The following is a 21,780-nucleotide window of genomic DNA, read 5'->3' as shown; positions in this document are numbered from 1 at the left end:
AAAATAGTTATTTTGCCATCGTTTTGCAAATGCCTTTCTTCTTGCTTAATTGCACTTTTCAAAATGATTGCCTTCTAGTAGGTTTGTACTATGCAACTGGTGTTTACTACTGGGAGAAAACTCCCTAACAATCTTGCGAGCATTCTTTCCAGAAAGTCGCAGTGCAATAATCTCAAGGACCACTAGAACCAGTCCTGGGACTGCCAAACGCCAGCTATGAAGAAGAATGCAAGCTTGCATCTACCCTGAACTTTATTTGTAGCCCTGTTTTCCACTCCCAAACTATAAGACCCCTTCCTATTAGCTCCTGAAGGAGGGCAGTCTTTAGGGCATTAGGCTGCTGTGGCCTCCTCTGCCTGGTAAAGCAATAAAAGCTACCGTTTTATACTTCACCCAAAACTCTGTCTCCGAGTTTCTATTCGGCACCAGTGGACAGAAGCAACACAGCCACCGCTTTGGTCCCAGTCCCCTCACTGGACCACCAGCTTTCCACCTGCACCTCTGTCTTCTACCCTGGCACCCTACTCCTGGTAGGAACCACCTCCCGGGCAGTACCGCTGGGGCTATACTGTTATACTTGGGTTGCCAAGTACAAGGCGGCAGCCCCACTTCCCTCTCAAGTCATCTCTGCGGGGTCCTCTATCAGGAATGGGCCTTTATAGCTTGTCCCTTCCGACTCCATCCTTGGGGCCGTCCCAGATGCACTCTCCTCACCCGAATGAGTACAGTTATCCCAGACTGACCTTCCTAATCCCATCATCAATTTTTCCGGAGTCTATCTTCCTTAATCTGACCAAAATGCAACGAAAATAGTCCTGGCAGTTAGTTCAAGGGGATTTAGATGTCTCCAGAACCCTGACGCCCCTGCCAACGCCCGTGCCCAGGCCCCTGGGAAATGTAGTTTCAACACGGAATCGCCCTTGGCTTGGGGCGGTTGAAAGGCGGGGCCCCGTCTACGCAGACGCACAGTATCACTTTCGCCGCTCCACGGCTCGCTTGCCGCCGATTTGCCCTCTGGGGAATGGAGTCTGTGAAGCGGAAGCGCTCTGCTCGCGGACCTGCAGGATCCGGCTCTGCGGGTCCCTGGGCAACGCGCAAGCGCAGTTCCAATCCCGGCTGCAGACTCCAGCTTATTGTGTTGTGCCTGCACTGTGGCGGTTGCACTGTGGCGGTTGCCCTCGCTCGCCCCGCGTAGAAGCTCCTGGAAGGGCAACCCAGTGGATACTAGGCACAGTGGCCAAAGCCGCATCGGGAGAGTGGGAGCGGCCTTGGGGAGGTCGAGCCCGGTGGGAAGGGCGGATGAAAACCGAATAGGTCCCGGTCGTGGTCCGTTCTGGAGGACGCTGATCTGATGTCCCAAACTTCCCGGGATGTATTGCTAAGGTTTGATTCCAAAGACAGAAAAAAGGCCAGGTGTGGGATCTTGGGTTAGGTTTCGAAACTGCGGGTGCATGTGGATGAGGATGCGGCCAGGGCCTCTGGCGTGTGTTTTGGAACTGATCCCTGGTAGCCCATTTATGCGCGGTGCTCCCGGTGTGGTTCAGAGCCCTGTTTTCCGAACCCGCAGCTGCGCGGCCCCTGCATCAGCTCCCAAAGGGACCTGGCAGAGCTTCATCCAGGGCAGGAGTGTGCGTTATGTGATTAAGATTCCTTGTGCCCTCCTTCCCCCATCCCTCGCACAAATACACTGCTTCTTGCCCACCTTTGACTCCAGGTCACCCAAACAGGGCCCCAGAGAAGGAGAGGTCTGAAGCCAGAAAAGAGCTTGGCCTGAGAGACGTCTCCACAATGAAGATCCAGCCTTCTTAGCTTCCTTTTTGAAGAGAAAGAAGACCCTCCTTTCCCACTTCTTATGCTCCCCTCCTTGGATTAAGCACCTTTTTATGCAGGAGATACACTTTGCTTGAGATCTCTCAGTGTAATTTAAGGCAAAAGGCCACTGGGAGTGTAGAAAGTGTGAAAACAGGCTGGAGAATTTTTTTTTTTTCAGGGAGAAGTCAATGTATTTAAGACATAGAAGGGAAGATAAGGAGAATTTGACTCAGATTGTTAGGGGGGAAATTGGTCGGGGCTGGTGGAAGTAGCAGCCTGGTTGAGCCTCCCTTTACAGCCGAGGCCAACAGAAATTACTTCAAGGAGGAGAGAGGATTGAGAACAAATAGGGGCTAAGAATTCACTGCTTGGGTATTGGAGGACTCCCAGGGTGTTAATGCTCAAACCCCTCTTTGGACTGCTGTGTGATATCTTTTGACTCAGCCCTCTCCTCATGAACAGGTGTTAGAAGTTTCAAGTCTGAGGATTTACGCTCTGTTGTCCCTAAAAGGGCTCATCAGAGAAGAAGGAATGGCAGTCAGGTGCCTGCCAACCATGGTCCAGGTGAGTGGGGGATGTCTGTGGGGTTCCCCCTCTAAATTGCCTTATAAGATTGGAATGTAGTGGCTGAAGAGGATGGGCATGTTTCTTTCCCCTGACCAGGAGCTTTTCTCCCAGTCCAGTCTTACCTAGGCACCTGACCCATATGCTGTTTTTTTTTCTTTTTTCTTTTTCGGTTGCCCTGTGTGTGGCATATGGAGTTCCTGGGCCAGGGATCAGATCCGAGTGGCAGTTGCAACCTAAGCTGCAGCTGCAGCAACGCCCGATCCTTAACGAAGGATTGAACCTGTGTCTTAGCGCCCCCAAGACGCCCCAGATCCCAGTGCGCCATATCGGGAACTCCCACATGCTCCTTTCTCCCCCACTCTCTACCACCCATGTTGGGCTCATCCTGGTGGGAGCTCAGGAACTTGCTAAAGGTCACACAAGTGACACAATTGGAAATGAAACCCAGGTTGGTTCAAAATGAAAAACTGCATTGTTTCCACTAGCAAGTAAAAATAAGGGTCTAAAGTAGTAAAGGAGGCAGTCTATAACACAGGAATTGATAGAAGAGAGAAATTGAAACATTTTCTTAGGAAGGTGGGATTTACTAGGCTTTTTTTTTTGGCTGCACCTGTGGCATGTGGAAGTTCCCAGGCCAGGGATTGAACCTATGCCGCAGCAATGACCCAAGGTTCTGCAGTGACAGTGCCGGATCCTTAACCCGTTGTGCCACAGGAGGAACCCCGCCCCCACTTTTTAAAATGACATTTAGTTTTTTACTTCAGAGAAATATTGGGTACCAATGAAATCATTCAAATGGCATGTTTCTACTAGAAAGCTTTGAGCAGTGCTAGCTTCTTGAGAATAAGGGGATGAACTCCACTTTGAAGGAGACAGCATTCATTTGACTGTATAAATGCTGATGAATTGGGCAAAATTGTTTTGATTCATTCATGTTGAAACCTATCCAGGGCAAGAATCTGTGGCGAGAAATCATGGGAAGGGCTGAGCAGCTGGTTGACAGTGCCTTTGCAGCCCAGCGCCCCCTCACTGACTGCTCACCCTCCTCCTCTTGGTTTCTGGCTTGCCCTTTCAGAACCATCTCAGACACCACTTTTTCTGTGCAGCCGGTCTCCACCGTGCCAGTCCAGTGCAATATTTCCCTTCCTTAGCCTTTTCTTCCAATTCATTGTTGGTGTCATACAATTAGCTCATGCTGACAGGCTGTCTTAACTTGGTTGCCGTTCAGCAGAGCTATTTTAGGGATATAGAATGTGCCAGTTATTATGATCTATGCCTGTGATTGCAAAGCTGAACAGTGGTCCCTGAACCACTGGTTCATGGGTTGTATCCGACAGGTGTTCCTTGGTTCAGCCTACTTTGTGCAAGGCTCTGGGGGCAGGTAGCAGAAACCTAACTCACACTACCTTAAGCAAGAGCCGGCTTTTATTGGAAAGATACTGTCATATCTCCCCAAATCCAAAGGCTTTGCAGGTGATGATCTAAAAGTCCTTTCTCTTGGACTCTTGGCTTCCTTCTCTGGGCTTCTGCTTAACTCCTTTCTGTGCACACCAGCTTCCACAGGAGGAACTAGTTATCGGAGGGAACAGGTGACATTGTCCAGAAGGACTGTTCCCATGGAAACTGTGTATGGGTGTTTGGGGGCGGGGTGGGCAGATGAGCTGCTGAAGAAAAGCAGGAGTTGCTGAGCAGCAGATACATATTAGGTGCTGGGTCCATGGGCCATGTTCTGGAAGACACAATGCAAAGACAAGAGAGATATGGAAATGGTCCCTAGCTTTTTGGAGTTATCAGTCCAGTGGGAGGCAACTTAAAGTAAACCAAAACTCATTTAGATGACAACATTTAGATTGCCCTGCACAGGTGACATGAGGAGGTGATTTTGAAGCCAAGACCTGGGTGGGATTGGTCACTGGGGTGGGAGTAGAGGTGGAGATGCGACAAAATGTTTCGGGCAAGTTGAAGAGCCAGCCTCATGTCCCGGTGCTGAGGAAGCATGTCTTCTTTATCAGGTGTTTTTCTTCAAAGCGGGGTATGAAGTCTGTTAAAATCTTGGTCCCTAGGAGACCCTGCAGAAATGCTTCCCCCATCACAGAACTCCAGCCCTCTCTCTGCTAAGTCATGCAGCTCTCAGCCAGCTCCTGGGGGCTGCCATTCCTAGCGCTTCCCAGAGAGTCATGCGGGAAGGAGTGGCTGCCAGTCAATGGGGACGGGTTTGTCCTTACAGGAATCGGTGACCTTCAAGGATGTGGCCGTGCTTTTCACCCAGGATGAGTGGGCACAGCTGAGCCCAGCTCAGAGGGCCCTGTACAGGGATGTGATGCTGGAGAACTACAGTCACCTGGTGTCCCTGGGTAAGTCAGAGCCACTGAAGTCTCCTCCTCCCACTGGGGGATCTCTCTTAAACGGGTGCCAGACAGAAGTTTGGGTTGGGAGTGAGCCGATCTGAGGATCTCATTGCCTGTCTTGTGTCCTGGACACGGGGCTCTTTGGAGTCTAAGCACAGATATGTCTCAAAGGTGATGAGGGCTCGAATCCTCCCTCTCTTCAGGGAGAAGGACCTGGAACTAGATTGTCCGTGTCAGGCCCGAGCCATCTCTTTCTCCTGGGAGGTCATCTCCACCCTGGGCCCCATTAAGTCACCTTTTCCAGGAAATTCCAAGGACCAGATCTCATCTTTTTTTTTTTTTTTTGGTTTTTAGGACCACATTTGAGGCACATGGAAGTTTCTAGGCTAGGGGTCAAATTGGAGCTGCAGCTGCCAGCCACAGCCACAGCAACTCAGGATCCAAGCCGCATCTGCGACCTACACCACAGCCCATGTCAAGTGGATCCTTAACCCACTGAGCAAGGCCAGGGATACTAGTTGGGCTCTTTCCCCCTGAGCCGCAGCGGGAACTCCCAGATCTCATCCTTGCAATGATTTTATCTCTGGTATGAACATATGTTGTCGTTTTTCTCCCCCTTTGAAAATAGGACTCTTAGGACCCAAACCGGATATGTTTTCCCAGCTGGGAAAAGGGGAAGAATGGATGCTGGAGGACTCCTTGGGAGGCTTCTGTCTTGGTAAGAATCCTACATGTGGGAGGTAGCAGGAGGAACTCAGCATGTGGGCCAAGCCTGTGTGTGGACAGAGAAATGAGCATCTTTTCCCTTCTTGTTCACCTCAATATCTTGTTGCCGTGTTTGTCCCTGCATGCACTGGCTCTCCATTTTTTTTTTGTTTTTGGCTGCACCGGCCGCATGTGAAAGTTCCCTGTCGAGGGATCAAATCTGAGCTGCAGCTGTGTCAACACTAGATCCTTAACCCACTGCGCCAGGCCAGGGATTAAACTCACGCCACCACAGAGACAATGCTGGAGTCTTAACCTACTGTGCCACAGTGGGAACTCCTGGAGCTCCTTTCTCGTGGCAGTTTGTGCCTCCCTGGGCCCTCCTCTCCATATTTTTCTCTCCCTGTTTGGCCTCTGGTTTGGAAAAGACTTCAAATGGAATCTGAGCAGCTCCCTGACGTGCTCCATGTCCTGTGTTCTCTTCATACCTGGCTGTGCCTCACTGGAGGAGGGCCTGAGATCCCAACCATGCTGGGTGATTTCTTGTGGTAGTGGTGGGTTTGCTAGCTGCACCATTTAAACCTTACACCCCAGGACTTCCCATTTGTGGCTCAGTGGGTTATGAACCCAACTAGTATCCGTGAGGATGCGGGTTTTATCCCTGGCCTCACTCAGTGGGTTAAGGATCCAACGTTGCCATGAGCTGTGGTATAGGTTGCAGATGCGGCTCGGATCTGGCATTGCTGTGGTTGTGGTGTAGGCTGGCAGCTGCAGCTCTGATTCTGACTCCTAGCCTGGAAACTTCCATATGTCTCAGGTGAAGCCCTAAAAAGACCAAAAAAAAAAAAGTCTTTGAGAATTTTTGTTGAGAGCTGGCTAGCCGAGACTAGCTCAGCAGGATGGGGCTGAAGAACGGGTGCTGTGAAACTTAAGGGAAAAAGTTAACATGAAACAAGACACAGAGACATTTATCTTAAGTTAAGGTTGGGAACCAGGGGACTCAAGGTCTCAGGGACCAAGAGCACTGTCTCAAGAAACCACACAGCTTTTATTGTGCTCTTTAGGATGACATCAAGTGAGGAGGGGCTATGGGTGGAGGATATAGGGTTTGTTTACTATTTTATAAGTTCTTTTATTATTTTAAAAGCCACTTAGCTGGTAGAAGGGTATAGGGTTTGATTACTATAAGTTCTTTTATTATTTTAAAAGCCACTGACCTTTAGGCACATAACAATCATTAGCATTTGAGGTAGCTGTCTATGCATAGCTTTCCAGAGAATCCCCACTCTGCGTCCGCAAATGGCATGCCTATTTGCCGCAACCCAGCGTGCCTAGGTTTGCACCTCGGCTCTCTTTGCTAATGCATATTCTGATAACGACCGCTCATAAACCACTTGGCCATGAGGTTCCTCTTTCTCTTACTGCCAATCTGCACAGGTCCGTGTGCCTAGACCAATGCATTATGTCCTCATTCAGCTGACCCTATGAATAGCTTATGCCTTTAGGTCTTTGTTCTTAAGCTTAAGTCATTTACCAGCACTGTGACCGTTTTTCAAGCTGGAAGATGGGATAAAGTAAAGCAGGACAAGATGGAGTTTTCAGCAAAGAGGCCAAGAAAATATTGTAGAAACATGTTTCGTGACACCGGCTTATTTTTCTCATGCCCTAATTTTATTTCTACACTTGCATTATTATTTCCTTTTTTTTTTACTTTAAAACAAATGTATTTTGATCCTGTACCTTCTGTATACAGAACAGAATATATAATATTTTTGAACAGTCCGAAAAATAAGCAAACACCCCCCTCACCCCACTGTTTAGCTTAAGAAACGCAACACGCTGCTCATGTGAAGTTGAATATGTTCCTCCTCATCAAATCCTCCTCCCTTCAGACCAGAGATCTCTGTGCTGCTCTTCACGGCTTGACCACATGTATCCACAGCTCTGAACAGTGTTATTTAGCTTTGCATCCTTTAAAGCCTGATGTATATGTGTTGTATGATCGATACCTTTCCACAGCTTGCATTTTTGATTTCATTTTTTTGTTTCTGGCCACACTTGTGGCATGTGGAAGTTCCTAGGTGGGGGGTTGAACCTGTGCCACAGCAGTGACACCCCCAGATCCTTAACCCGCTGAGTCGCCAGGAAATTCCCACAGCACATTTTAAAAATCCCTGTTGAGACGTGTGACTCTAGATCTTTTTCAACTGCACTGTGTTATTCCTGCCATGGCTATACCTTATTTTGTCTGTTTTCTTCTGCTAGACCTGTAGGTTGTTTCTAGACTTTTTGCTGCCTTTTGAATAACACTGACCTGAATGTTCTTGTACATACTTCCTTATATACAGGAGCCTTGTTTGGGAGGTTATTTGGGTGCATTCGTATGTGTGAAATACTTAAACATGTGTATGCTTGGAGTTCCTGCTGTGGTGCAGTGGGTTAAGGATCCAGCATTGCCAAAGCTGTGGCATAGGTCATAGCTGTGGCGTAGGCCAGGGATGTGATCCCTGGCCCAGGAATTTCCATATGCCTTGGGAGCAGCCAAAAAAGAGCATACGCTTCTTGAGAGTCCCCTGATAGGCTCAGCAGGTTAAGTATGTGGTGTCGTCACTGCTGTGAGATGGCTTCAGTGTCTGGCCCGGCAATTTCTACCTGCCACAGGTGTACCCAACCACAACAAAAAAGAGTATATGCTTCTTCAACTAGGCTGGGTATTCCCAGATTGCTGATTACATTAGTTGATCCAAATTATACTCATAGTTGATGGAAATTCCTGTAACTATATTCTTGCTGAAAGTTCCTGAGAAATGGTATCTCATTGTGTTTGAACTGGCACTTCCCTGTTTACTGAAGTTGAATATCTTTTCGTATGTTGATTGTCTGTGTTCCGTGACATATTCATATTCCTTGCCCACTTTTCTGTTAGAGTTTAACTTTGTCTTATTCACGTGTATGTCAGGAATCTAATACTTTATCAGTTAATATGTGTGTCAGTCTCTAGTCTAATCTTCTTCTTTACTAGCAGTTCTCAATTAGTCTTTGTCTTAATGATCTTTATCTTAGTGCTTTCTGTGTCCTGTTTAAATAAGTCATCCTTTCTACCCTTTGATCTATGAGGCAAGGTCATGTTTGCTCTTGTATCCCGAGCTCACCAGGCCCAGCGTGTACTCGTTGAATGAAAGCATACATTTTTCTCTAAGAATATTTACTTTTGTCTTTTTTTTCCAGTAAAAGTCTTATCCGAGGTTTGCCTTTTTAATAGACTTGTTTTTTTTTGGCTGTGCCAGCAGCACATGGAAGTTCCCAGGCCAGGGATCAAACCAGTGCCACGGCTGCAACCTGTGCCACAGCTATGGTAACTCAGGATCTTTAACCCACTGTACCACAAGGGAACTTCCCTAATAGACTTTTTAATAAATAGATGCTTGTCTTCACTGATCCTTTCTATTTTATCTTTATTTCATTAATTTTCGCCCTTCATTATATCTTTGCTTTGGCTTTTTTGGAGTTTATTCTGGTCTTCTTCTTCTTCTTCTTTTTTTTTTTTTTTTTTTTTTCTTTTTAGGGCTGCATCTGTGGCATATGGAAATTCCCAGGCTAGGCGCTGAATTGGAGCTGCAGTTGCCTGCCTATGCCACAGCCACAGCAATGCCAGATCCGAGCCTCATCTGCGACCTACACCACAGCTCATGGCAACGCTGGATCCTTAACCCACTGAGTGAGGCCAGGGATTGAACCCGAAACCTCACAGTTCCTAGTCGGATTCATTTCCGCTGTGCCACGACGGGAACTCCTTCTCAAGACTTAGATTTGGCAGTCATTCTGACAATTTCATTTTCCTAGAAAAGACTCTTCTGAAACCACCTGACCTGCTCAGGTCTGGAATGGTGGAGCTCAGTGGTCATTCTCCAATGAATCCCATCTCTCCTGGGCCACATGTCCCATGTTGTCCTCTTTCTTGGTTTACTCTCTTCTTTAGGTGGTACATAAATTCCAGTACCTTCTGAAGAAAGGATGCACGGGAAAACGTTTTTGGTAACCTAGCATATCTATAAACGTCTTTTTCTTTTTTCTTTCTTATTTTATGGCTGCACCTGTGGCACATGGAAGTCCCCAGGCCACCAACTGAATCTGATCTGCAGCTGCGGCAACACTGGATCCTTTAGCATACTGTGCCAGGCTGGAGATCGAACCCGAACCTCCACAGCAACCTGAGCTGCTGCAGTCAGATTCTTAACCCACTGCACCATAGCAGGGATTCCTGTAAATGTCTTTTTTCTGCCCTGACACTTTCTGGATAGTTTGATTAGATACTATTCGACACTGAGAGTCTTTTTCCTTCTCAGTTCTGGAGACATTGCTCCATTGTTTTCTGGACCTCAGTCTACTGTTGAGAAACCCAGACTCATTCTTCATCATTTGTGACCTGTTTTTCCTCTCTGAAAGCTTGTGGGATCTCACTTACTCCAGTGTTCCATAGTTCTCAGTGATGTGATGTGGTGTGGTCCTATACTTGTATCCATTGAGCACCGTGAGCCTTTCCTTCTAAATTCCTGCCTTGTTGGAGTTCCCGTCGTGGCGCAGTGGTTAACGAATCCGACTAGGAACCATGAGGTTGCGGGTTCGGTCCCTGCCCTTGCTCAGTGGGTTAATGATCCGGTGTTGCCGTGAGCTGTGGTGTAGGTTGCAGACGTGGCTTGGATCCCACGTTGCTGTGGCTCTGGCGTAGGCCGGTGGCTACAGCTCCGATTCAACCCCTGGCCTGGGAACCTCCATATGCTGCGGGAGCGGCCCAAGAAATAGCAACAACAACAACAACAACAACAAAAAAGACAAAAGATAAATAAATAAATAAATAAATAAATAAATAAATAAAATAAAAAATAAATAAATTCCTGCCTTGTGGGTCTAGGACATTTTCTTCGAGTATTGTTTGATTTCCACTTTTTTTCTCTATTTTCTCTTGATACCACCTGGACTGGTCTTCTAATTTTAGCTTTTTATTAAAATTTCCATCTTTATGGGTTTTTTGTTCTACTTTTTGTCAGGTTTCTTCCATTTTGTCTTCCAATTTATCAATCGAGTTTTTCAAAAATATTTTTGGAGTTCTCATTGTGGCTCAGTGGAAATGAATCTGACTAGTATCCATGAGGACGCAGGTTTGATCCCTGGCTTTGCTCAGTGGGTTGAGGACCCGGCGTTGCTGTGAGCTGTGATGTAGGTTGCAGACTTGGCTTGGATCTGGCGTTGCTGTGGCTCTGGCATAGCTCTGATTTGACCCTTAGCCTGGGAACCTCCATATGCCTCGGGTGCAGCCCTGAAAAAAAAGACAGAAAAAGCAAAACAAAACATTTCCAATCAGCTTCATTAAAGAATAACTTACATGCAATAAAATGGAGCAATTTTACATGTAATATTTAATGAGTTTTGAAAGATTTGTCACCAAATCAAGAAATATAACATTTTTGTCCTCTCTAACCCAAACTTCCCTCTTAATATTTTCAGTTCCTCTCCTCTCCCACCTGCAGCCCCTGGCAATCACTGATCTGCTTCTGTCACTGTGAGTTTGCCTCTTCAGGATTTCATATGAATGGAAGTATGCAGTGTTTGAGGTGTGACCTCTTTCACTCAGCACACATCTCTCAGATTCATCCTTGCTGTTTCATGAGTCACTGCTTCTGTGCTGTGGCTGAGTACTGTCTTACCCTGTAGACATGGCACTGTTTGTATATCCATTCATCATTAGTAAACATTTGGGTTGTTTCCAGGTTCTGATAAAGCTGGGTGCAGGTTTTTGTGTGGATGCATTTTTAGTTCATATGCTGTTTGTGGTCAAATGTTTTCCCTAGAGACCTAGAAGTAGGGTTTTATGCTAAATGTGTGTTTAAACTGTGAAACCGTTTCAAAGTGCCCATTCCACTTTGTATTCCCACAGCAGTGTAGGCGAGGTCCAAGTGTTTCTTCCCGAGCTGCTCTGGTGTCTGGCACAGTACAGAGGAGGCGGCCTGGGAGGGGCCGTCCCACCTTGTTTCCTGTCTTGGGGCATTTACCACTGAGAATGATGTCAGGGGTAGATTTTTTTGTAGATGCCTTTTATCAGGTTGAGGAAGTTCCTAGTTTGATGAGCGTTTTATCACAAGTGGATACTGAAGTTTTGTCAAATGCTTTTCTGAACCCTTATGTTGATGCAGTGGTTAATGTGATAAAATATGTATTGGTTTAAAAATATTAAATCAGGAGTTCCCATTGTGGCTCAGCGATTAACAAATCTGACTAGTATCCATGAGGACATGGGTTCGATCCCTGGCCTCGCTCAGTGGGTTAAGGATCTGGTGTTGCTGTGAGCTGTGGTGTAGGTTGCAGATGTGGCTCGGATCAGGCTATAGCTCTAATTCGACTTCTAGTCTGGGAACCTCCATATGCTACGGTTTGGGCCCTAAAAATATGAAATAAATAAGTAAATAGATAAATAAAATTTACATTCCTGGGATAAACACAATCTAGTTTTGATTTATTCTTTTTAAAATATTGTTGGTTAGGAGTTCCCACTGTGGCACAGTGGATTGAGAACCCGACTACAGTAGCACAGGTCACTTCAAAGGTGTATATTTGATCCCCAGCCCACTGCAGTGGGTTAAGGATCTGGCATTGCCACAGCAGCATAGGTTAGAGCTATGGCTTGTGTTGAGTCTCCAGCCTGGTAACTTCCATATGCCTTGGGTGTACAAAAAAAAAAAAAAAAGGCTGGATATAATTTGTTAACATTTTGTTTAAAATTTTCACATTGATATTCATGAGGGATATATTAGTCTATAATCTTCTTTCCTTATAGTATATATTTCTTTTGTTTTAGGGCATATGGAAGTTCCCAGTCTAGAGGTCAAATCAGAGCTGCAGCTGCTGGCCTACGCCACAGCCACAGCAATGCCAGATCTGAGCCACATCTGCGACCTCACTGAAGCTGGGGCAACCCTGGATCCTTAGCCCACTGAGCAAGGCCAGGGATCAGACCTGCATCCTCATGTATACTAGTCGGATTCTTAACCCACTAAGCCACAATGGGAACTCCTTTCCTTGTAATAATTTTGATTTTTTTTAAATTTATTTTTTGTCTTTTTGCCATTTCTAGGGCCCCTCCCATGGCATATGGAGGTTCACAGGCTAGGGGTCCAATCAGAGCTGTAGCCACCAGCCTACGCCAGAGCCACAGCAACGTGGGATCCGAGCCGCATCTGCGACCTACACCACAGCTCATGGCAACGCCGGATCCTTAACCCACTGAGCAAGGCCAGGGATCGAACCCGCAACCTCATGGTTCCTAATCGGATTCGTTAACCACTGCGCCACGACGGGAACTCCATAATTTTGATTTTGATGTCAGAGTAACATTAGCCTCATAAAATGAATTTAGACATTTTCCCTTCTCTACTATTTCCTCAGAAAATTTGTGTAGAATTGGTGTTATTTCTTCATTAAGTATTTGGCAGACCCTGTGAAGTCTTCAGGGCCAGGAATTTTACTTGTGGGAATGTTTTAAACTGAAAATTCAGGGAGTTCCCTTGTGGTGCAACAGGTCAAGGATCCAGCATTGTCACTGTAGTGGCTTCTATCTCTGCCTTACTGCATGTTTGATTCCTGGCCCAGGAACTTGGACATGCCAAGGGGATGGTCAAAAAAAAAAACAACCAAATAAACAACAAACTGAAAATTCAGTTTCTACAGCTTTCTTTTTAGCAGGCCACAGATTTTAGCTGCCTTGGCCTCCCTAAACCCTGATCTCTGTCACTTTAATCTTCTGAGACTCTTGCTCCTGTGCTATGAACTGAAAACTGCCTCCAGGGACCAAACGGGGACATCCTGTGGTCTCCTAAGTCTGTTTTGATTCTCCCAAGGATCACTGTTTTTCCTTGTCCTTTGTCCATTGCCTAAAATAGTTGTTTCTTTCCTTTGTTTTCTGGTTTTCTTTTTTGGGGGGGGGGGGGCTGCACCCACAGCATATGGAAGTTACTGGGCCAGAGATTGAATCTGAGCCATAGCTGTGATCTTTGCTACAGCTGTGGCAATGCTGGATCCTTTAACCCATTACACTGGGCCAGAGATTGAACCTGCATCTCTGCAGTGACCCAGGCCACTGCAGTAGGATCCTTAATCCACTGTGCCACAGCAGGAACTCCTCTAATTGTTTATAGTGGGAATTCTGGTGAGTTTTCACATTCTGCCATTTTTAATTTCCAATAACTCTTTTTTTGGGTTTTTTTTTGTCTTTTTGTCTTTTTAGGGCTGCACCCATGGCATATGGAGGTTCCCAGGCTAGAGGTTGAATCAGAACTGTAACCACCAGCCTATGCCACAGCCACAGCAATGCAGAATCTGAGCTGTGTCTGCGACCTATACCACAACACTGGATACTTAACCCACTGAGCGAGGCCAGAGTTCGAACCTGCAACCTCATAGATCCTAGTCAGATTCGTTAACCATTCGCTGAGGCATGAGGGGAACTCCTGCCTATTTTAGAACTTTGTGTAAGTGGAATCATACGTGTCTACTTTCCTGTGTCTGGCTTCTTTCCTTCCACAGTGTGTTGGGGATTCATCCATGTTGTCATATGGAGCAATAGTTGGTTCATTCTCATTGAGGTTTAATATTTCACTATGTAAACCTGCCACTCTGTACATTCTGCTATTGCTAGACATTTGGTTTAGTTCTACTTGGAGCTTTTATCATAGGACTGGAACTGTTATGAACATTCTTATACGTCTTTTAGAGAATGTACATATGGATTTCTCTTGAGTGTACAGCTAGGAGTACTGTTCATGTGTATGCAAGCTTTTGTAGACACTGCCAAGTGGTTCTTTAAAGTGCTTATTTCTGGTTCTACTCCAACCAGCAGGATATGAGTGTCCCATACACTCTTATATACTTCATATTGTCATTAAAAATTTTTTTTGCCATTCTTCAAGATATATGGAGTGTCTCATTGTATTTCAACCTATAAGTGATGAAATTGATCCTCTTTTTTCTTTTTATACATCACATGTCCTCTTTTGTAAAGAATATAAGTCTTTTCCCCAATTTTCTATATAGTTGATCTTTTCTTACCAATTTATAGGGTTGTGTATGTGGGATTTGATCCTCTGTCATATTGGATGCAATGATATATATGCATTGTAAATTTTTGTTTCACACTTTGAGTAATGGTGTTATTTGATAAACAGAAGTTCTAAATTTTTAGTATAGTCCAGTTAATTGGGGTTTACCCCTTCATGGTTAAGGTTTTTTTGTGTCCTACTTAAGACATTTAAGGCCTTAAAGATCTTTCTGTATTTTCCTCTAGCAGCTCTGTTCTTTTGTTTTTTATATTTAGATCTATGATCCACATGGAAGATTTATTGTCATTGTTTCCCATATATAGATCCAATAAATTGCAATTCTGTTTATATATTTTATAGTTCACTATTCCATTATATTCGATATAAATCCATCTGTTGAGTTCTTTTTTTTTTTTTTCTGATGCTAGTCAGATTCGTTTCTGTTGAGCCACAATGGAAACTCCTCTGTTGAGCTCTTAATTTCAGTTATTATATTTTTCAGTCCTAGAAAAATATAGTAACTGAAATTTGATTCTTTGCTTCTAGTCTTCTGCTAAAGTGCTCGTTCTTGTCTGTTTTATTGAACATATTATTCATACTTTATTTTAAACTCCATGTCTGATAACTTTGGTATCTGAATTCTGTGTTTCTCTTGATTCAAAAATTTCTGAAGTTCATGTTGTGGCACAGCAGAAATAAATCTGACTAGAAACCATGAAGTTGTGGGTTTGATCCCTGGCCTCGCTCAGTGGGTTAATGATCCAGCATTGCCGTGAGCTGTGGTGTAGGTTGCAGATGCTTCTCAATCTAGCGTTGTGGGTGTGGTCTAGGCTGGCAGCTGTAGCTCCGATTGGACCCCTAGCCTAGGAACCTCCATATGCCACAGGTGCTGCCCTAAAAAGCAAAAAAAAAAAAAAAAAAAATCTAGTACTCCTGGTACTTTTTTTTTGTCTTTTTTTTTGCTATTTCTTGGTCAGAGCCACAGCAACACAGGATCCGAGCCGCATCTGCAACCTACACCACAGCTCACGGCAACGCTGGATTGTTAACCCACTGAGCAAGGGCAGGGACCGAACCTGCAACCTCATGGTTCCTAGTAGGATTCATTAACCACTGCGCCACGACGGGAACCCCACTCCTGGTGCTTTTGATTGAATCCTTGACATTGTGTGTGAAGGAGTGAACAGGCTGACATCATATTCCTCCAGAGAGGATTTGCCTTTCCTCTGGTAGACAGCAAGAGTGCAAGCAAACCACCCTAATCCAGGGACTTGTTAAACAGGAGATCAAGTTGCAGTCTTTGTGAAGCTTGGTCTATCTCTTGTTTGCCCTTGCTGTTAGGTTGTAGCCCCTCCAGGAGTTCCAGCTGAGAGCATCACATTTACTGTGACCACCACTCACTCCCCCCACCCCCACCGCTGCCGAAGGTCATGAACTCCAGTTTTTGGCTCAATAGTACTATAAGACTATAGAGAATTCTGAGTTTCTGCTTATCTTAATCTCTTGCCCTGAGCAACTTAAGAATTCAGCAAATTCTATAAACCACTAAGTGTTAGGATCACTTGTCTGTATTTCCCTTCTCTTCCAAATATTAGACTGTCATGTTGGCTTCAAATGATATCTGATGCTTTTAGACAGATTTTTTTTTCCAATCCAGATTCTTCAGCCACACTTAACAAGAATATTGGTTTGCCACAGGTCACTCTGTCAAGTCCAGAAGCACAAGTCAGTTCTTAAGATTTTGAGATTTGGCAAAACGGGTGTTTAACTTCTTTGTTTTGAGCAAGGATATATTATTCTGAGATCACAAGTATTTTAGTATACCTGTTTAACTTTCGTTTCCAGATAAGTAAAAGAAGTTTTGGTGGGGCTTTTTTTGTTTGTGTTTTTTTTTTTCTCTTTATAGATTTTCAGGAGTGAGTAAGAGAAAAAAGCATTGAAGGGGGCTTGCTCTTTTGATAGGCTTTCCCAGGAATCTCTGCATCATCTGTGTTAGTATTAAGTCCTTGTCATTGCATTTCTTAGTACAAAATCTTAAATAGACTTAACTCAGAAGGCAGATATTCAGAAATACGTACAGAAAGCTAATATGCAGTTAGAACTCTGCTTGTTAATATCAGTATACGCATGAAACCAAGTGAGACAGTTGTTGAGTAAGTGTGGAATTTGTGAGTTCTTAATTTCAGTTATTATATTTTTCATATAATGTAGAGAGAGGAATCATTCTGTCAGACATTTCATGGGTCCATGGCCCATATCCCAGTGGTAGAGTCCCTTTCTATGACTAGTATATTCCTTTCTCCAAATTCAGGGCCCATGCCTCCAAGATGTAATGGATAAATCCTGGCAGATTTACTGCTTCATTCCTAATTTTCTGTGCTCTCATATACAGCCTCGTGGTACATTTCCTCATTATTTATATAGGTTTGAAAATGTTGCTTCCTCATCAGTGGCTGGAGACTCTAATGTTATTAGTAGATGTCAGTGTTTCATACAGTCTCTAGAGTAGCTTAACTTAATTTTCCATCTGAATGCTAAAATGAGTCTATAAAATACAAATGTTGGTTTTAGTAGTTACTCTGTAGCTGATCTTTTTTTTCTAGCAAATGTTGACCTCTGGTTTCAATTATTTCTTCCTTTATTTCTTTCCTTCCTTTCTTCCTTCTTCCTTCCTCCCTCCCTTCTTCCTTCCTTTCCTTCCTTTCTTTCTCCACACCTGAAGCATATGAAAGTTACCAGGTTAGGGACCTAATCAGAGCTACAGCTGCTGGCCTCCTCCACAGCCACAGCAGGATTCAAGCCTTGTCTGCAACCTACACCACAGCTCATGGCAACACCAGATCCTTTAACTCACTGAGCAAGGAGGGATTGAACCTGTATTCTCATGATCCTAGTCAGGTTTGTTACCACTGAGCCACAATGGGAACTCCCTCAATTGTTCCTTAATGCCACATCTAGGTTATTTTAAAGAGCATATCACCAAAATAGATAAGGTTTTTTTTTTTTTTTTGGTCTGTCAGCATAGTGTGTTCTTTATAGATTTTTTTTTTTTTGAAGCCTAGAAAATCAGGTGTCTTCTCTGTAATCACAAAGAAAATAAGTACTGTACTTAGGATCCCAACTCAGGTCTGTGATTCATGAAGTCAAGCTCCAAGCTCTCCTGCTTCATTGTACATTCCATCAACCCCTTCTTGCTGTATCCTCTGTTCACCTCTCCTCCTCTGTCATTTTTCTTCACTTAAAGAAATCATCAAAACTGCAGTCTCTTTGTTAGGATTATAACAAGGGCATGTTCTTATCCCAAATAGATGTTTTACTAGGATAAAACAGACATTTTAATGTTTGATGTCTTTCAGACTGGATGACTATGCCTGTGAGTAAGAAATCTACTCTAAAGGCAAGTATTCCTGAAGGAGAATTGGGTCAGCAGGCAATAATGGAAAGATTCACTAAAGATAGTCACTGGAAATTTGATAGCCTGTGGAAGTGGCAACATGAAGGCCAGGAGCTAAAGTTGCAGCAGGTGGTACTCCCTCACCAGAAAACCTCATCTGGGACTAGTGGCCAGGAATACGATGAATCTGGGAAGCATTGCACCATGGGCTCATCTTTTATTCAAAGTCAGGGATCTCAATCTAGCAAGAAAGCCTTTGTGTGTAGTGACTGTGGAAAGGTCTTCACTAAGAGTTCAGCCCTCAATAAACATCAGAAGACTCATACTGAAAAACTTAATGCAAATCAGAAAACTCTTATTAAAGAGAAACGATATGAATGTAGAGAATGTGGGAAAGCCTTTCACCAGAGCACACACCTTATCCATCACCAAAGAATTCACACGGGTGAGAAGCCATATGAGTGTAAGGAATGTGGCAAAGCCTTCTCAGTGAGCTCCTCACTTACTTATCACCAGAAAATTCATACTGGAGAGAAACCTTTTGAATGCAAGTTATGTGGAAAAGCTTTTATCCGAAACATCCACCTTGCCCACCATCACAGAATACATACTGGAGAGAAACCATTTCAATGTAACATATGTGACAAAGCCTTTGTGTGCAGGGCACATCTTACCAAACACCAGAATATTCACAGTGGAGAGAAACCCTACAAATGTAATGAATGTGGGAAAGCCTTCAATCAGAGTACAAGTTTTCTTCAGCATCAAAGAATTCACACTGGAGAGAAGCCTTTTGAATGTAATGAATGTGGAAAAGCCTTCAGGGTGAACTCTTCCCTTACTGAACATCAAAGGATTCACACTGGAGAGAAACCTTATAAGTGTAGTGAATGTGGGAAAGCCTTCAGGGATAATTCATCCTTTGCTCGACATCGAAAAATTCATACCGGAGAGAAACCTTACAGATGTGGTTTGTGTGAGAAAGCCTTCCGGGATCAATCAGCCCTAGCTCAGCATCAGAGAATTCATACTGGGGAGAAACCTTATACATGTAACATATGTGAGAAAGCCTTCAGTGACCATTCAGCCCTCACTCAACACAAGAGAATTCATACTAGAGAAAAGCCATACAAATGTAAGATCTGTGAGAAAGCCTTCATCCGAAGCACACACCTAACACAACATCAGAGGATTCACACAGGAGAGAAACCCTATAAATGTAATAAGTGTGGGAAAGCTTTCAACCAGACTGCAAATCTCATTCAGCATCAGAGACATCATATTGGAGAAAAGTGATATGGAAGAGCTTTGAGCCTGAGTGTATTAAGTATTGAATGTCAGAGAATCCATTCTTGAGTATAACCATGAAGGCTAACATGAAGATAGTCATTTTATGTACTGAGAGTCAAGTTTCACAACAGTGTGGATTTTGAGAACTTAAGAATGGACACTCCTCATAGTTCAGAACTGCCTCACTGGAATAGCAGTCATGTTAAAGTAGTCTGAATTACCACGTATCAGGACCAAAATGGACCTTCAACAACAACATAGAAATTCATTGACTATTAAGAGAAATTATAAAGCTATAAAAAATTAAGGTTGAGAAGCAAAGGAATAGAAAAGTAAGAAAATGGTCCCTTAGCATTTTACTGTACTTGATTGCCTCATATAAGAGGGTCTCTTACCTTTAATGGCACCCTTTGTTTTCCTCGCTGCCACTGCTGACACCCAGTGTAAAGAAAATGCAGTCACCCATGCATTGGCCCAGGAGTTACTTAAATTATGCTTCCTACCTTCTGCTTTAAACATGTTTCCGTCAGATCTCCCTGGTCTGTGTCCCCTAGCTTTTTACCTGTATTCTCCTGGGACAATTCATTTGGATGTCATGTCCCTCATTTGATTTAGCAACTCTTAACTGGTACATTGTGTCACTGTTGCCACTGCATTTGCCCTTGAAGACTGTGGTGAGCCAACCTCACACACAATCCATGATTCTGGATATTATACCAAACCCAGCTTTCAGAACTTAAGAGAAATCTGTCTGGGTGGCAGAGGTTGATCAAAATTCCTGAGTTACCCAGTTCCTCTGGGCTTCAGCTTGACCCTGACCCAGGGTGATACCTAACATAGGGGCCTAGTCTGCTCCTTTTGCCTGGACTCTAGAAAAAGATGGGAGCCTGAGAGGCAGAACCACCCCACCCCAGTTGTTCTGCACTGTAGTCACTCTGCCCACAGCAGTCAGGGCTCACCTTTGGGTATGAGACCCCAACCACCCAGGGGTGTTCTGGGCCACCTCCACCTCCGCCATCAGTTCCTGATGTGAAACTGACAAGGGAGGTTAGAGCCCTAAGGGAGTTGTCAAAAGACTGGGACCCCTCTTTTTGCCTTGGCTGGGCAGTCTCTGGTTCCATTGCATTAGAGCACTTCTGTTACTCCCAGAATATTGAACTGCTGCATACTGGTCCTTGCTCTGCTTTTGTCCATTTTTCTGAAGGCACAGGTGTGTGTTCACAGGAAACACAGAGATCTTTGAATTTCTGCTTTTGCATTTAGAAGTGGCCATTTCCTTTCCTTCATCTGGGTGTACCACCACTTACATTCTGACAGTGGTGATCAATGTGTTGAATAATTCTGTGGAGTTACAACAGCACTGTGACATTCTCTGACTGGGGATGGTATCCATGCCTGGAAGTCTGGGTGATACTCTAGTCCTGCAGATGTGTTCCTTCACCATCTTTAATCCTTCAGTGCTGTAGGTAGAAATCACAGATCAAATCACATCTATATAGGGAGTTTCTATGTGGTTCAGTGGGTTAAAGATCTGGCATTGTCACTGCTGTGGCTTGGGTCACTGCTGTAGTTCAGGGTCAGACCCTGGCTCAGGAACTTCCACATGCTGCAGATGTGGCCAAAAAAAAAAAAAAATCACTTCTGTGTGCTATCACACCCAGCCTCTGGTGACACCTCCCCTTCCCCACCACAAAAAGCAGGGAGTCACATTACTGCATGCTGGAACATACCACAGCATTAAGGTGGAAGAGCAAGCCAGCTATCATCTGGGAAGCAATGAACATCCATCAGGTCGGGCAGCCTGGTGGCCCCCACAAATGCTGCTCCTCGGCACCAAGTTGCTGGAGAGGATATTCAATGACATGGTGGAGTCAGTGGACTTCAGGTGGAACATAGACATGAAAGCTTCTAGCAGCTTTAAAGGCCCAGGTCGCTATATTCAGATTCCATCTAATAAAGGCCACCTGTGTGGGTGGGCATCTCCTGTTAGGTGATCAGCAACTCATCCTTTTTCCCCTATTGACCTGAAGAACAGCATTTCAAGAGGTTACCTGGGACTCTCTGTGCCCTGGGCCCACACATGTTCGCCTGCACCCTCATGTGGCTGGCAACCCCGGATTCCACAATAAACTTGAAAAACTGCTCACTGCTCCAGAGATCTGCCTTTGGTATATCCCTATGGCCCACCTGGTCCTAGTACCTCCTTACCTTGAATTCCTCACAAGGAATACATTTCTCAGCTGAGTTTGTTGTTCCTTTTGTTTGTTTTTGATGAGAGCTGCTGCTTCTTGGTACTGCTTGCTGTTGCCCTTCAGTCACAACCTGATGCCACTCATCCCAGTGACAGTTCCAGCCACTGTCCCTCCACCAACATTAGTGCAGTCTGCAGGCCCTACCTCCATCAGATTAAAGTTCACTTTCCCTGAGCCCATCTCCCAGCAGGTTGGCTCTTCATGTAACTAGACCTCTGAGTTGCCTAGTCACTCAGCCCTGTTCGGGGAGGCCTTTACGAGATACCTGAGTCAACCTGGGTAGTTTTGTGATAGTTCTGTTCATCTGACCAGACTGTTAGCAG

At 44.7% G+C, this 21,780-nt stretch overlaps 1 protein-coding gene across 1 annotated transcript; it reads left to right on the top strand.

Annotated features, from left to right (window-relative positions):
- The first annotated feature begins 1,124 nt into the window (after positions 1-1,124).
- Positions 1,125-21,473, top strand: LOC125126024 (zinc finger protein 454). Its single transcript, XM_047777920.1, has 5 exons — positions 1,125-1,383; positions 2,275-2,376; positions 4,607-4,733; positions 5,356-5,445; positions 17,878-21,473. The coding sequence occupies exons 2-5, from the start codon at positions 2,344-2,346 to the stop codon at positions 19,209-19,211; spliced, it is 1,584 nt and encodes a 527-aa protein (XP_047633876.1). The 5' UTR covers positions 1,125-1,383; positions 2,275-2,343; the 3' UTR covers positions 19,212-21,473.
- Positions 21,474-21,780: the final 307 nt, after the last annotated feature.

Source organism: Phacochoerus africanus, chromosome 4 (assembly GCF_016906955.1).
Source record: "Phacochoerus africanus isolate WHEZ1 chromosome 4, ROS_Pafr_v1, whole genome shotgun sequence".
NCBI lineage: Eukaryota > Metazoa > Chordata > Mammalia > Artiodactyla > Suidae > Phacochoerus > Phacochoerus africanus.
The sequence above is the reverse complement of the archived record's forward strand: the minus strand, read 5'-3'. Positions and strand labels throughout refer to the sequence as shown.